The sequence below is a fragment of the Orcinus orca genome, chromosome 19, assembly GCF_937001465.1.
Source record: "Orcinus orca chromosome 19, mOrcOrc1.1, whole genome shotgun sequence".
NCBI classification, from domain to species: Eukaryota; Metazoa; Chordata; class Mammalia; order Artiodactyla; family Delphinidae; genus Orcinus; species Orcinus orca.
Window position 1 is genome coordinate 34,933,067 of NC_064577.1, and position 15,911 is coordinate 34,948,977.

General features: G+C 44.2%; 1 protein-coding gene across 2 annotated transcripts in view; it reads left to right on the top strand.

Annotated features, from left to right (window-relative positions):
* Positions 1-15,911, top strand: part of PITPNC1 (phosphatidylinositol transfer protein cytoplasmic 1) — a 263,252-nt gene that overhangs the window by 137,710 nt on the left and 109,631 nt on the right. For both annotated transcript variants that reach the window (XM_049701886.1, XM_049701884.1), the window contains exon 3: positions 9,584-9,672. In XM_049701886.1, coding sequence (XP_049557843.1) covers positions 9,584-9,672 — 89 coding nt within the window. The remainder of the gene's footprint in view (positions 1-9,583; positions 9,673-15,911) is intronic.

A 15,911-nucleotide genomic window follows, 5' to 3' on the forward strand; every position in this document is an offset into this window, starting at 1 on the left:
GGATTAGGCGTATGTATTCTAGATGACCTCAAGAGGACCAATTAGACTAAGACCAATGGGTGAGAATGCCAGGAGAAAAATTTAGGCTCAGTTTAAGGAAGAAATCTAAGTATTTGAGCCATCAGAGAACAAAGTAAGGTGACTTATAGTCAATTATGCTGCTGCTGGGGGTGTTTGAGCATAAGCAGAACACACCCTTGTCAGGCTGTCCTTGAGTAGATTCAAACATCAAGTAGGTGGTTAAAATGGACAACCTTTCAGATCCTTTTCAACCCTAATTTTCTATACTTAAAGTCTGTTTCAGATATTGTCTCATCTCCTCTCCAGCATACATAAATGAATAACCAGTGAGGCACAGGAAAAAAATATACCTTTAGCTCCTTTTGCACAAATCTAAAGTAGGTCCATTATTTTATCTCAGAACCAGGGAGATTATGGTTTAGTAAGAGAGAAAGAAAGAAAAAATTGGTATGTGACATAGCTATAAAATAATAAGTATTTTCGTAATCATAAAAGTAAACCAAACCTACTACTTTGTAGTTACAAACTAGAGTTAACCCACCTCAAGTTAACCCATGTCCTGCATGCACAGGTCATGGGACTGCCATGTTGGTGAGGCTCCTTTGTAATTGTGATTCATTAAATGAGTGTGTATTGAAATTGACAGTGTGTAACAAATTGCTCTTAATAAGAGAGCATCTTATTATTAAGAGAGAATCTCTTAATAATTAAGACATGGTTCTTGTATTCTGATCAAAGTAGGGCCGTAGGTCAACCGATTCCATTATTTGTAAGTTCATCTGTCCACCTTATGAGTGGTGTCAAGGAGGAAAAACTTTTCTTCAGTCCACTTAGTTATTGGTGATTCGGGTCCCGAGAATTAAATTGAAACTGACAGATAAACAGGAGAAAAGATAAGTTTTTATTCATGTACATAGGCAAGAGCATACAGAAAAATGTGACTCAAAGGGGTGGTTAGAATTTGGGGCTTATATACCATTTTTTTAAAATAAATTTTAATTTATTTATTTATGGCTGCGTTGGGTCTTCGTTGCTGAGCGGTGGCTTTCTCTAGTTGCGGCAAGCAGGAGCTACTCCTGTTGCGGTGTGCAGGCTTCTCACTGCGGTGGCTTCTCTTGTTGCAGAGCACGGGCTCTAGGTGCGCGGGCCTCAGTAGTTGTGGCACGCGGGCTTCAGTAGTTGTGACTCACGGGCTTAGTTGCTCCGCAGCATGTGGGATCTCCCCGGACCAGGGCACGAACCCGTGTCACCTGCAATGGCAGGCGGATTCTTCACCTCTGTGCCACCAGGGAAGCCCTTATATACAATTTTTAATGAGGGAGAGAAAAGAGATTTATGGGAAAAGAAATGTATGAAAAATAAATGAGGCCTTAGGAGAATGGATGGGAGACAAGATGGACATTGTGACAAAGTCTATTTAGGTGATTTCTTATCCTGGTGCTTACTTCTTGTCTCTGGTGATCGGAGTCAATCTTCTCTGGTTGTGAAACTCACGGAGAGGGGATTTATGACAGTTGAATTCTTTTGGGAGGTTCTGTTTTTATGCAGATAAGGGGAGTTCAGAAAAAGTGTCTTTCTGCGACTGTTGGATTCTCAAATGTCTTCAGCTCAAAATAATCCTGATGTCACTGTAGCATGTTGTGGACCCCTTCACTGACCACAGGGAAGTGGGTCCTGAGAGTTGGACTGGAAGTAGCCAAGATGTTCCAGTGCCCACTTAATAATTTACACAGAGGGACTTCCCTGGTGGTCCAGTGGTTAAGACTCCACGCTTCCAATGCAGGGGGCGCGGGTTTAATCCCTGGTCGGGGAACTAAGATCCCACATGCCACACAGTGTGGCCAAATAAATAAATAACAACGCAAAGAAATATCAATGTCCTGTGGACCTGAATTCACGAGCTGGCAAAGGGAATGCATGCTCTTCCTTATGTCAATCTGTATGGGAAGACAAATCACATTCAGAAACTGCTTTATTGATTTATTACCCAAAGCAGCTATTTGGGGTATTGGAAGTACTCAGTCCCTGTGTCATCAGGGCCTCCTCTCTGAGTCTGTCTTGACCAGAAAGGACATTTTGTGTAAGGATGTTAGTGGTCCACACAATTATCTGGAGGCTTGAGAATGGACAGCTCTCAGGGTAGCTCCAAGAGGCCAAGAGCAGCAATGATGACAACCATCTTTAAGTGAAACTGACCTTTTCATTCTGCCATTACCATCGTGGCTGCTGTGGGTGGGTCTGAATTGTCCATTTTTTCTTTCTATCATTTGTTCTAAAATTTCAAACATGGGGAGTTCCCTGGTGGCCCAGTGGTTACGGTTACAGACTTGCACTGCTGTGGCCTGGGTTCAATCCCTGGCTGGGGAACTGAGATCCCGCCAGCTGCATGGCATGGCCCAAAAAATAAGTAAATAGAATAAAATAAAATTCCAAACATAAGCTTCCCATTGAGTTCCCAGGCCAAGCCAGGCTACTAGTGGGTGGGGAGAGGGACTTCCAGACTGTTTTCCAAAGCGGCTGCACCATTTTACACTCCCTCCAGCAATGTATGAGGGTTCCAATTTCTCTACATAATCACCGACACTTGTTATTGTTCGTCTTTTTGATTACAGCCATCCTAGTGGGTGTGAAGTGGTATCTTGCTTGGGTTTTTGATTGGCATTTCCCTAATGACTAATGACATTGAGCATCTTTTCATGTGCCCATGGGCCATTTATATGTCTTCTTCGGAGACATGTCTATTGAAATCCCTTGCCCATTTTTGAATTGAGCATAATGTCTTTTTCAAATGCCATTTATCCTTCTAGTACTTGCCTCTTATCTCCCAGTACTGTGGGGTTACTCCACTCTCTGGCCCTTCCTGTAGCGTCTGATACAGTTATGTGCAGTACATTTGGGTGGCTGCCTAATGCATTTAGAACATTACATTAGTTCTAATACATTAGTACATTTGGTGGTTGTCCTTGGGCCTTTGATCCAGTTCAGTTAACCAAATAAGTGGTATTTCTTGGCTTGTCTTCAAAAATCCTGGTTTCAACCGGCATCCAGGGAAAGGAGGCAAGATACTAATCAAACTCTGGAACAGCGATTCTAAATAAAACCTGTTGTCCAGAATCATGTGAGGGTGGGGCTTTTCTTTTGTTCCCTTTCATTTTCACTTCATCCCTAGCATCACTCCAATCCCCTCCCACTGAAGCTCATGAGGAGAGGGAATCTGATTGGGGGGAGGGGCATTGGAGAAAAGATGGAGCCTATTTTTAGGCTTGTTTATCAGTCATGAAGTGTCATGTTCTTCTCCACTACTGCTGCTGGATTAATTAGGCTGTGCTGGCAGCTGCCAGTCAGGGAGGGTTGCCAGCTTCTAACGGTGATTCCGCCTAATGCGTGAATCGATTTGCACAACGTGAACATTTCTCCCACTACATGGCTCTTGCCTTGCAGGGCAACCTCTCCTGGCTTCTCGTTGCTCTGGGTAGGAGAGGGTACAGCTTCCCTAAGCCATGAATCCTGTTTAACTGGATAAGCAAAGCCACCAGCTGGTCACTTTACCTTACCTCAGCTCATTGGTAGAGCCTTGTTGCTGTGGCTTGGGTCTTTCTTTCACATTTCTTCTTCCTGTTCTCCCAGATCTTCCCCACAGTATGAGCTAACTGCCCACAGCTCATGTGGCAGAGGGAGAGCCCACTACCCAGGCAACAAGTCAAAGAGGAAGTGTTGGGGCCAGAGACTCTGACCTAAGAGCTTATTTCCGCACTATTTTGAAAGACTCTTCATGGTTATTATTGACTTCTGAATATCCAGAGACGATCTTCATTCATTCAGAAAATATTTATTGAGCACCTGCTGTGTGCCAGGCATCATTCTAGGTGCTGGCTGGGTGAGCAGCAGTGGACAGGACAAAGATCCCTGCCCTGATGGGAACGCGTTCTAGTTATGAGTGACAGGAGTGAAACAATAGCCATGTATATAAGAACATTATATATTTTAGAATATTCAGTCATATATTCTATATATATATTCTATATGTATAGAATATAATATTAAATAAATTAATAGTATTTTAAATATATACTGGATGTTACTTCCCTGGTGGTGCAGTGGTTAAGAATCTGCCTGCCAAGGCAGGGGACACGGGTTCAAGCCCTGGTCCGGGAAGATACTACGTGCCACGGAGCAGCTAAACCCGTGGGCCACAACTACTGAGCCTGCGCTCTAGAGCCTGTGAGCCACAACTACTGAAGCCCGCGTGCCTAGAGCCCATGCTCTGCAACGAAAAGCCACTGCAATGAGAAGCCCGCGCACCACAATGAAAAGTAGCCCCCGCTCTCCGCAACTAGAGAAAGGCTGTGCACAGCAATGAAGACCCAAGGCAGCCAAAAATAAATAAAGAAATAAATAAATTTATTAAAAAAAAAATATATATATATATATACTGGAGAAAATAGAGCACGTAGAGCCTTCTTCCCAACATACCTTTCAGTCCATGCTCTTCTATTTGGTCCCCATCTCAATCCTTAAGAACACGCCAAGGCGTCTCATGCTGCCGGGTCCCCTGCCTTCTGCCCCCTCAGCTACTCCCATGGAACATCACAGAAACAGAATGTTTTGGCCTGGTTGGGATCTTACAGGGCATCTCGTCAAGTGATTTCCACCTTGGTTGTGCCTCGCTCCTGCCTGATGATGTTGACACATGTGGCTGGCTCCCCTGGGTGCTCCCCACACCCCTGCCACATTACCCTAACACTCGCCACATGCAGAGCCTTCCAAGAACTGACACGAGGCAGGCTTCTTTTCCCAGAATCACAGCACAAACTGTCCTTTTTTTTTTTTTCCTCCTTGCGGTACGAGGGCCTCTCACTGCTGTGGCCTCCCCCTCTGCAGAGCACAGGCTCCGGACGCACAGGCTCAGCGACCATGGCTCACGGGCCCAGCTGCTCCGCAGCATGTGGGATCTTCCCGGAACAGGGCACGAACCCGTGTCCCCTGCATCGACAGGCGGACTCTCAACCACTGCGCCACCAGGGAAGCCCTAATCACATTTATTAAGTCCTTTGTGTCCTTCCTAGAGTTATCCCTCCCGAGCTACACATGCCTTAAATTCATTTTGGGTTCCATTGCCTAGATACAAGGCCATGAAAATTTGATGAAAATAGGGTACTTCACTCCATTTTAAATTTCCTAACTCATATTGTGACCAAACTTGATTACATAACGCACTAAGTTTTTTTCCTTTTAATTCCTGTTGTCCAAATCTTTCCCGACCCCAGAGTATATGGCCCAGAGGAGTATTGGTTGGGATTGATGCAGCCCTGACCCATTTCAGACAAGCCTGAGGTGACGTCTCTAACTCCTGAGCTATCCAAAATTCCACTCTTAAGTCAAAATCCACCACGCAATTTAGTCAAGATTTGCACTTAGTTTTAGATGCTATCCCTTCCAAGGTAGTCTCCCAACCAGGTGTTAGTTCCCCAGAAGTCGCAAAGAGATGGCACAGAAGACGTCCCCAATGGTGTTGATGATGAACAGGAGTTGGTCTAGCTATAAGCTGGGAATAAAGGGTCAGCACTTGTGAGTGTCAGAGGGAGGGGAGTAAAAACAATAAAAAGTACACCTTGGTGGTCACACAGGTCTTCTGGGGTTAACAGAAGAAAGAAAGAAATAGAGCAGGAATGAACAAGAATACAAGAATGTAGGAGAAAAACCTCAGGGTCAAGGAGAAGAGTATAGAGATTAATAATTCTGTCCTGGACCTGCTGTTGGATGTACATAAGTATACGGGGTTGACCCGCCAGTCAAAAATGAGCAGACAGGGCTTCCCTGGTGGCGCAGTGGTTGAGAGTCCGCCTGCTGATGCAGGGAACATGGGTTCAAGCCCCGGTCCGGGAAGATCCCACATGCCGTGGAGCAGCTGGGCCCGTGAGCCATGGCCGCTGAGCCTGCGCGTCCGGAGCCTGTGCTTTGCAACGGGAGAGGCCACAACAGTGAGAGGTCCGCGTACCGCAAAAAAAAAAAAAAAAATGAGCAGACATTGGCAGAGCATCTTCCCCAGTATGCATGGCTTGTGGCATCCCACGGGCCTCTTTAGGACCAAGAGCTGACTCTCAACATTTTCTTACCTTATCACTGTCTCTTTGTGGTCACCAGCTGAAACTGTGCACGTCAAATACAGACTTGAACCCACGTGGCCGGGACTCAGACCCGGTCAAAACCCTGACTGGGACTCGAACCCATGTGGCTGGGGCTCGAACCTGGCCAAAACCCAGACTGGGACTCAAACCCAGCCAAAACCCTGATTGGGACTCCAACCCTCGTGGCTGGGACTCAGACCTGGCCAACACCCAGTCTTCCAACTGAGATCACACACCTGGTTTCAGGACTTAATGAAGCTCAGATTCTTGACATCTCATTGCAGAAAGAATTCAGTGAGAGACAAAGTGATAGGTAAGAAATGGATTTATTTAGAGAGAAACACACTCCACAGACAGAGTGTGGGCCACCTCAGAAGGTGAGAAAGGCACCAGGGTATGGGGTTGTCAGTTTTTATAGGGGTGGGTAATTTCATAGGCTAATGAGTGGGAGGAGTATTCCAGCTATTTCAGGAAGGGGCGGGGATTTCCAGTAATTGGGTCACCGCCCACTTTTTGATCCTTATGGTCGGTCTTGGAACTGTCACGGTGCCTGTGGGTGTGTCATTTAGCTTACTGATGTGAGCGTATACTAAGGCTCAAGGTCTAGTGCAGTCGACTTGTCCACCATCTTGGACCCATTTGGTTCTAATCAGTTTATGTCATGTCCTCGGGCTGTGTCATTCTTTCAAAGGTTGTACCCTGCCCCCTTCTCTCCTGTTTCAGAACCAGGACAGTCCCATTTAACCTGAGACAAGTTGACCAGCTGTCACTGATGTATGTTCTGTTCCATGTGAAGTAAAAAAGTAAGAAACAAAACAATTTGAAAAGTTTATCTTTGGTAGGCATGGACAAAGGTTTTGGGGAAATGTGGTAGCATTCCATGTCAGCACATTTCCTAATTCCTTAAAGGTTTTAGAATTTTGTCTTTTTCCTCAGTGTCCCTAAAGCCTGAGCCATGGTGAGATGGTCTTGGGAGGTTTAGTCTCGGCCACTGGACCAAGAGGACGTGATTCAAGTCATGCCACCTTTCCAGAAGAGAGGTTCTTGTTTGATGCCAGGTAGTGAGTTTGAATGACAGGCTTCTCCTTGGAATTGTAGGCAGTATACATCACAAAAGGGACAGCAGCAGTGGGGTCTAATTTAATTCCATTTTCCTTTGCAGACCTGATAAATTATTGCTGCATGGAAAAACGAATTTTACTTTCTCAGACAAAAATGATTTGAATGTTGAATGTGCTCTGGGGAAGTCAGGGGCTAGGAGAAGGTCTCTAGTGGACTTAAAAATATTTAAATGGCATATCACAGAATTTGTTCCAACACCTCCTGTGCCTGGCCTGGTAAATGGATTATACCAGAAGGGCCTCCTTTCCAGACTGTTTAGAAGTCACATAAAATTGTATCAGCCATCTTGGCTAAATGTTATGTGTTTTCGGGCGTTTTGTTGGAAAAGGTATTTGATTATAGTTCTGCATACATTGGTGGATGAAGCAGCTAAGATAAAGATTCTAGAGCCTGGAGTCGTGACCACTTACAAATAGGACAAGTTTCAACATGAGTGGAAAATGGCCAGTGTTTGTCATCTTCCTTCCAGAAAATGATTGTTGCTTAGGGATGTGGTTCTGCTGGGAGACTTTTTAAATGACAGAGGGATTGAGTTATGGAGGGAGGAAGACTTGGGTCCCAAAGTGGTATCAAGAGGAGGCTGGTGAATCTGGGGAGGGGTGCAGTGTAGACGGAACACCCCCCGCACTAGAGAACAGTGGAGAAAGGGCTCTAATGCTCGTAAGGAGACATAAGTACTTTGTCTAAACTGAACAATGCCTAACTTACCTTGGGGAAATTCCACAATCCTGTTTCGGTCCCGTTAAAAGCACAAGAAAACCACTTGCCTGTGAGTAGCTCCACACCTCCCTGTATGACACTTTGGCATATCACTCTGGGGTGTGGTGGCAAACAGGAGGGCACCTGGGGGACGGTATGCTTGTGACCACTTCCCACAAGCCAGCCCAACGCGACTTTCCCACTCAGTGTTGACCCCAGTTACCCTCCAGCTTCAGTGACTGAAAGAATAAATCCTAGGCGAAAGCTGTAAAAACCCCTGTTGGGAAGCAGCCCCTTCCTTCTAAGGTAAATGAGCAGTTACTGCAGAGATGATTTTATGGGAGTGAGACATTCTGCGTTAGATCAGCAAGAAGAATTGTCCTGTGAATCATAAAACTGCTCCGTGCGCCCCTCATAGCACACCTGAGAGCAGTGGCCTCCATCTGACACTCACCCGGCTTCGGGGGGGGCGGGGCGGAGCGGGGGACGCAGCTCTGATTTCCCCATTTGTTTTAGCGCTGAGTATCGGCCTGGAGCTTTCTTTGGGTTAGGTCTGACCAGCCATCGAAAATACGTATTTGCCTTTTAGAAAGCAGGGACTGGATACTGTCAGAAATAAGAGAAACAATTTGGGAAGACATGCAAGGTGCACAGTATTTCACTGGCTCTGGTTGTCATTTAAACCCCATGTCCAAGAGGGGTTGGGGGTTTGGGGTTCTTTTACCTTGATGTCCCCCCTCTCTTAGCTAGATCAGCTTGCAACTCACAACCACTTCTTGATGTTCTTTATTGCCAACACGCAACCCTCAGGAGCTGGGAGTCTGCGTCATCGCTCTGGGTGTGAGGTACTGCTAGACGTTGGTGTCCCAGACACTTAGCTGTAGGCACCAGCATAGGAAAGAAACAAAATGGTAGCATCTGGAAAGACAGAAAACGCCACAGTAGAGTGCTGGGTGGGGAATAAAATCATGCAGCCATACTTCAGTGGTATATCATTCTATATATTTAAATATAATATTTAAAGGAATTCTCTGGGCCTGCAGTGAGCTGTAGAGTTTGCCTCAGAAGGAAAACAGAACAAAGCAAAGCAAAACTTAATTCGTCCTTTGTTTACCAAGGGTCTTGGGACCTGTGCCCTTGGGTTTTCCTTGTTTTGAGAATGTTTTCTGCAAATGGCTGCCCGGGTGCCTGTTCCAGAGGAATGACTCTGTCTTTGCATTAGTTTCCTGGGGCTGCAGCAACAAATGGCTGTGAACTGGGTGGCTTTAGACAACACACATTTATCTCCTCCCAGGGTGGAGGCCTGAAATCAGGGTATTGAAATACCTGAAATCAGGGTATTGGCAGTGTTGGTTCTTTCTGGGGAACCAATCCGTTCTCTGCCTCTCTCCTGCCTTCTAGTGTCTGTGGCCATCCTATGTGTCCTAAATATGAACTGAGGACGATTTAACTATGGTAAAGACCAGGGAGGTGGGGACCGAGTGGCTACAGAGAGAAGAGCGGAAATAGAAGTCCTCTGATTTCTCTAGCAGTCAGTTTCTCTGGAAAAATGTGGTAGCAGGGTGAGGCCCTGGACAGACTCTAATTGTCTTTTTTTCTTTCTTTCGTCTTAGCAAACTGCCTAGTTGGGCTAGAGCTGTTGTTCCCAAGATATTTTATGTTACAGAGAAGGCGTGGAACTATTATCCCTACACGATTACAGGTAAGTCCTTGTACACCCAGTATGTTGCATGTATCCATGCAAGGACATAGGAGGATTCAGATTTCACTGACTGAGGGTGGATTATCCAAGCAGGGACTGGTGGGAACGCTGTGATATCTCCCTGACCCTTTGCCTCCATACTTTTAGGTCAGCACTCTTCCTAGCGGGGGGTTGGGGGGCTTAAGCTAAACTATTCCATCTTCCTTCTTAAAGTGATTGTAGTAAATAACATATGGAGAAGAAAAGGGAAACTCTTTTTAGTGACATTTCTAGAGATTTCATGATTCTTATTTCTCCCTCTTTTCTCAGTAATCCCCAAATAATGTTGAGTTGGGGTTTGTTCATAAACAAGTTGTTTATTTTGACTTGTTTGCTTTGCAAATGCCCCCCCCCCAAAAACAAAACCTGACTGTAATTTATATAAAAGGTTCTGTTGGGTCTCTCTGCTCCAAAGCACTTCCTTTGCAATAGGATAATATGAAAATCACTTTCTTCCTCACTTGTAGTGGAGTGATAATAACACTCAGTGTTGGTACTGAACTAGACACTGTGGCCAAAAATTTAGAAGGTTTGGTTCCTGCCCTCGAACACATGAAAATTCAAGATCCTATTTGAATGTCATCCTGACAGGGTCTTATTGGTTTTAAAAGCTGCTTTTCCACTTAAAAGATTTCCTTTGTGGTTAATGAAATGCTCTACTGGAATTATTAGTCTTTAATTCTGCTTTTCTAAGGCCAACTCTTTGGTTTTTAATTAGCCACAAACCTATAGGCTAATTGAATCTTATCTTACACTCCTTATCTACCCAGCCACAGAAGTATGTGAAAGAGTTTCGAGAGCAAACATGGAGACACTTAGTATTTATGAAGGTTTAATCCTCGGAAGGTTTCTTTACCACAATTTTAATAATTATAATTCAGCAATATTTATTAGTTCTGTGGTTTTATATTGCATGTAAGTGTGGTCTAAATCATCCTTTTCTCTCTTTTTTCTTTTCCCTCTTGTCCAAATGAACATCTGGGACCAGAATACACAGTAAGTTTCACTTAATCATTTAAAAATATTCAGCCTAAGATCAGTGGAGTAATTGGAACTTCCCTTGTGCTTCTCATCTTATCGATGTAATAAAAAAAAAATAGAGGAATAATTCAGAATCAGAAATATTTAAATGTAGGCTATTACATAGTTATATATAATGCAATAATTTGAATGTTCTCATTTGTTCAAGAGTATGAATGTTAATTTAAAATGCCTTTACATAATTAACTTTGGCTTGTATTTTTAAATAGCTTGACTGCTCTACTTGTGATAGTTCACTGTAATAGAACAGTTTCTAGCAATGTGGTATTAAAGAGATGGTGGTAGTTATCAATGGAAGGTGAGGCTTTTCCTTATAGTCTGTGACCTGATCCCTCATAGAAAGACCTTGAAACAAAAGGTCAAACTATTGAGGTACGTTCAAACTATTTTACTCAGATTGGACAGTCTCGGTGGCTTGATAAAGTCGTTTAATTTCTACCTGTCCTAAGAGCCTGTAGAGTCATTACTTACACTTAAAAAAAAAATGTCTGTAAGGTCATTGTGTTGTGGTATTTTCATTTGGATCATTTCCCCCAATGACAAACAGGTCAAACTGTCATAAGAAGAAAATGGTTAACTGAGCTGTGATGGAGTTGAGTTTTTAGTCTTAATCAAAACAGCCAAAGGGGAGAGAGTGGTGAGAACTACAGGGAGAAAAATGATTCCTCATGTCCTTGGTATGAGCATGGTACATACATGGCACATAGTAGATTCTCAATGAATAGTTATTGAATGACAGAAGGAATGCATGGGTCAAAGGTAGATGGGTAGTCCCAACAGATAAAAGAGTGTCACCTGCTTTGGAGTCCGGTAGGCCTGAATATCCTCTGGCTCTTACTAGCTGAAGTTCTTAAGTAAATGACCCACAACTGCCAGTTCTTGAACTCATGCTGGTCCATTACTGTGTTCTCACCCATCCTGTGCAAAATGAAAGAAAAAAAAAAGTTTTTCATAAAATTAAATTTATTCCACTTAAAGGACTGTTGATAATTAGAACCATCATTCTTGGGTATTAAAATGTCTTTTCTTTTATGAAATGAAGGAATATATATAGCACCCTCCCCGATGTCCCTATCTTTGGGGAAAAAAAGGCAGTTCTGTGGCAAAATACAATCTTTACAATTTAGAGGTCAGAGAAACACTGTTCTAGAACAAGGAACTTAACTTCTGTGAACCTAAATTTCTTCCTCTCTAAAATTGGGATAATCCCTTTTTCATAGAGCTACTAGTAGTAAGATTCAATGATCTAACACAGGGGTTAGGAGACTTTTTCTGTAAAGGGTCATCTAGTAAATATTTTCTGCTCTGTGGGCCAGTCTCTGTCTCTGAGAAAGCAGCCAGAGATGATATGTAGAGATATGGGCTTGGTCCTGTTTACCCAGGCAGTAGGCTGCATTTGGCCCCCAGGCTATAGTTTATCAACCCCTGATCTAATGTATGGAAAACTGTTAGCAAGTTGCCTATAAATAGCAGGCAATTAAGTGGTTCCCGGACAGCACTCCCCAGCCCCATCAATTGCACCGTCTTCAAGAGGAAGACTTCTAGGAATCTTTTGAATCCCGCCTCCATTAACAGTCATGCAGATTAATTCCTTTTAAGCCTCCATTTCCTCATCTGTAAGAGGGGAAAATATGATAACTTTCCCGTGAGGGTGATATGAAGATTATATCAAATAATCCACATGAAATCTCAGCCTAGTCCTTGGTACATGGTAAATCCTCTGTTATTATTATATATCATACAGTGCTGGAAGCTGCCATCATTAAAATGGAAGTTCTATGGACAAATAAATGGGACTATATCTTGGTGCCCCTCAAGGCAGACTGGGCTCGTTAGACTGGATGGTACTAATTTTCTAGGATTTAATTTGATTTTATTGATAGCTGATGTGACCCCATTTCCCACAGTCTCCCTAAGCTTGTATGTGGACTTTTCATTTGAAACATAATCCGTAGTTGCAAGGCCAAGAGAATGCTTGTCCCTATAACTTTGCAAAGGCAGTTATTTGCTGCTTTAGAATTGGGTCGCCTTGACTTGACCCGAAACTGATAGTACTTATTCTCCATAAATTCATGACTGCTGTGAAATATGGGGGTGATTAACAGAGAAATGAAGTCTGAAAAATGTTTAGTGGTATTGTGCTCATTTTTTTAAGGCTATGTATTAAAGTACTGAAAACAGAAGGCAACAGAATGGAAACCATGGTTCCTGACAAAGCCTTCCCCACAGGGACGCACCTCCCATGGAAGCCTTTCCCGCCAGTCTCCATCACCATGAACCCTGGTCTCTTGTGCCCACCTCTGTGCAGGCCATGGAGGATTTCTGAGGGGCTCATAGCCTTTACTTCTGCCCAGTCTCTGCCCCACAGTACTGCTGCAGTTCTAATCATACAGTTCAAACTTTTAAAGGGACACAAATTATTTCTGCTTGAGGAAATTTGGAGACAAAACATGAAGAAGTTAGAGTTGTATAGTCTCATACTCAGCGCCTTCTGACTCTTTAAGTATTACTTGATTTCTTCTAGGCCCTCATGTTTTTGGTCAATTCCTCCCTAATGTAATCCTTGGGATAGTTCCCCAGAGCTGCCGTAACAAAGTGTCACAAATTGGGTGGCTTAAAACAACAGAAATTTATTGTCTTACAGTTCTGGAAGCTAAAAGTCTAAATCAAGTTGTCGGCAGGGTAATGCTTTCTCTGCAACCTGTAGGGAAGGAATCCCTCTTTGCCTCTTTCTAGCTTCTGGTGGCCTCTGGCATTCCTTGGCTTGTGGGAGCACCACTGCAATCTCTGCCTCCGTTTTCACATAGCTGTCTTCCCTCTGTGTGTGTCTGTATCTTCACATGGCATCCTCTTCACTGTGTCTCTCTCTTCTTCTTATAAGGACATCAGTCATATTGGATTAAGGACCTGCCTTATGCCAGTTTGACCTCATCTTAACTAATTACATCTGTGATGACCCTAATTCCCAGTAAGATCACATTCTGAGGAACTGGGTTTAGGAATTCAACATATATTTAGTGGGGACCCAATTCAACCCATAACATCATCTTTCAATTTTAGGTTAACAGTAATTTATTACTGAGCACCAACAATGTGTAAAGCATCCTGCTAGATGCTAGGCTTCATTAAGCAATAACCCCTGCCCTTTAGAAGTCACAGTCTGGTGGGAGATAGTTAGACATTCCAGTCAAAACCTGGGAGTCATCTGCAAGTCCTGGAGTTTTCTGGAGGCAAGGTGGGACAGGCCATCACACAGCTCAGGGGACGGGCTGGCACTCAGACCTGGATGAGCTCTGAGCTGGGCTAACAGCAGAGGTTCAGACCAGAGGGCAGAATGAACGGCACTGGGAATCTGGGCAGAATGAATGGCACTGGGCATCCAGCCAGAAAAGCGATTGCAATGTGAGAGGGAAGGCCCTGGCCCCTGTCCCTGCTTCAGAGACAGGACTAGAGTCCTCAAAAAGCTGTACAGGTGAGAATAGGACACAGCCCTCTTACATAGGTTACTTGGTCATGAGATGCTGGGCTGATAAAGTTGCCAGCTTTAGCAAGTAAAAATACAGAATGTCCAGTTAAGTTTGAATTTTCAGATTAACAGCAAGTAATTTTTAGTATAAGTATGTCTCAAAAATTACATGGGCTATACTTATACTAAAAGAGGGCTTATCTCATGTTTTTTTCAATTTATTTTTTACTTATTTATTTTTGGCTGCACTGGGTCTTGTTGCTGCATGCAGGCTTTCTCTAGTTGCGGTGAGCAGGGACTACTCTTTGTTGCAGTGCACGTGCTTCTCATTATGGTGGCTTCTTTTGTTGCGGAGCACAGGCTCTAGGCACACAGGCTTCAGTAGTTGTAGCATGCAGGCTCAGCAGTTGTGGCACAGGGAAGTCACCTCATCTCATATTTTATCTGGCAAGCCTGTTAGGGGGAGGGGTGACAGTGGGGCAGAACTGGTCTCAGAGACTAATGAACAAAAATCAGGTTATAAGAACAGGGGCATATTGGCAGGCCAAGGGAAACGGAGGAGAGAGAATTGTATAACTCAGGAAACTGTCCTGCAGTTGACATACCACATTAATGGTGGGGCCAATCACGTGATATGTCATAACAACGTAAGTACTTCCTGCCTCAGTTAGGATTAACTCAGGAAGTGAAATGGAATGAATGGGACAGAGTAGGGGAAAATAAAGTGAGAGCAGGTGAATACATAGCTGTCAGTAATTCAAGGAAGACCAGTGCTATGTGTTACAGTCAAAGTGCAAACAGAGGATTGTGCAAAGGAGAGAGAAATTCTGCCTGGGAGAATTGTGGGAAGATTTCTTGGAGCAGGTGGGGTTTGAGCTGGACCTTGGGGAGAGTAGAACTCCCACCTGTAGATACCTGTTCTATCTTAGTCTGCTTGGGCTGCGTCACAAAACACCATAAACTGGGTGGCTTAAACAATAGAAATTTATTTTTCACAGTTTTGGAGTCTGGGAAGTTCGCAATCACGGTATCAGCTGGTTCATTTCCTGATGAAAGCTCTCTTCCTGGTTTGCTGACAGTCCTCTTGCTGTGTCCTCACATGGCAGAGAGAGAGCAAAAGCAAGGTCTCTGGTCTCTTCTTATAAGGGCACTAATCCCATCATGAGGGCCCCACCCTCATGACCTCATCTAAACCTCATGACCTCCCAAAGGCCCCATCTCCAAATACCATCACATTTGGGGGTTGGGGCTTCAGCATATGAATGGAGGGGAACAAACATTTAGTCCGCCATGTGGTCATTCCAGGCTCAGTGGGCATGTGATGTTGCTGGATCCTGGCTGCCCAGACATGTGGAGGCCAGGTGATGGTAGCTTTGAGTTTCAGGGCAAGGTCTGCATTTAATTCTCCATAGGGAAGCAACATTGTTCCCGGCTAGTCCACTTTTATTTTCCATCCCAAATATAGCACAGCTTTTCTTTCCATCTCCCCAGTGAGGACCTCTGCGTTTTTTTCTCTCTGGCTGCAGGTGCACACTTTCAGGCCTGCAGTGTTCATTTTGAAGCTGCCTGCCTCCTCCTGACTAGGACTCAGCCGTGTTCTCACGCTCTCTACCCGGGAGGAAGAGCCCACTCTTCTCTCTGACTACAGGGTCTGCTCCCAGGATTTAGGACAGAGGCTTTCAATTGTCTTCAT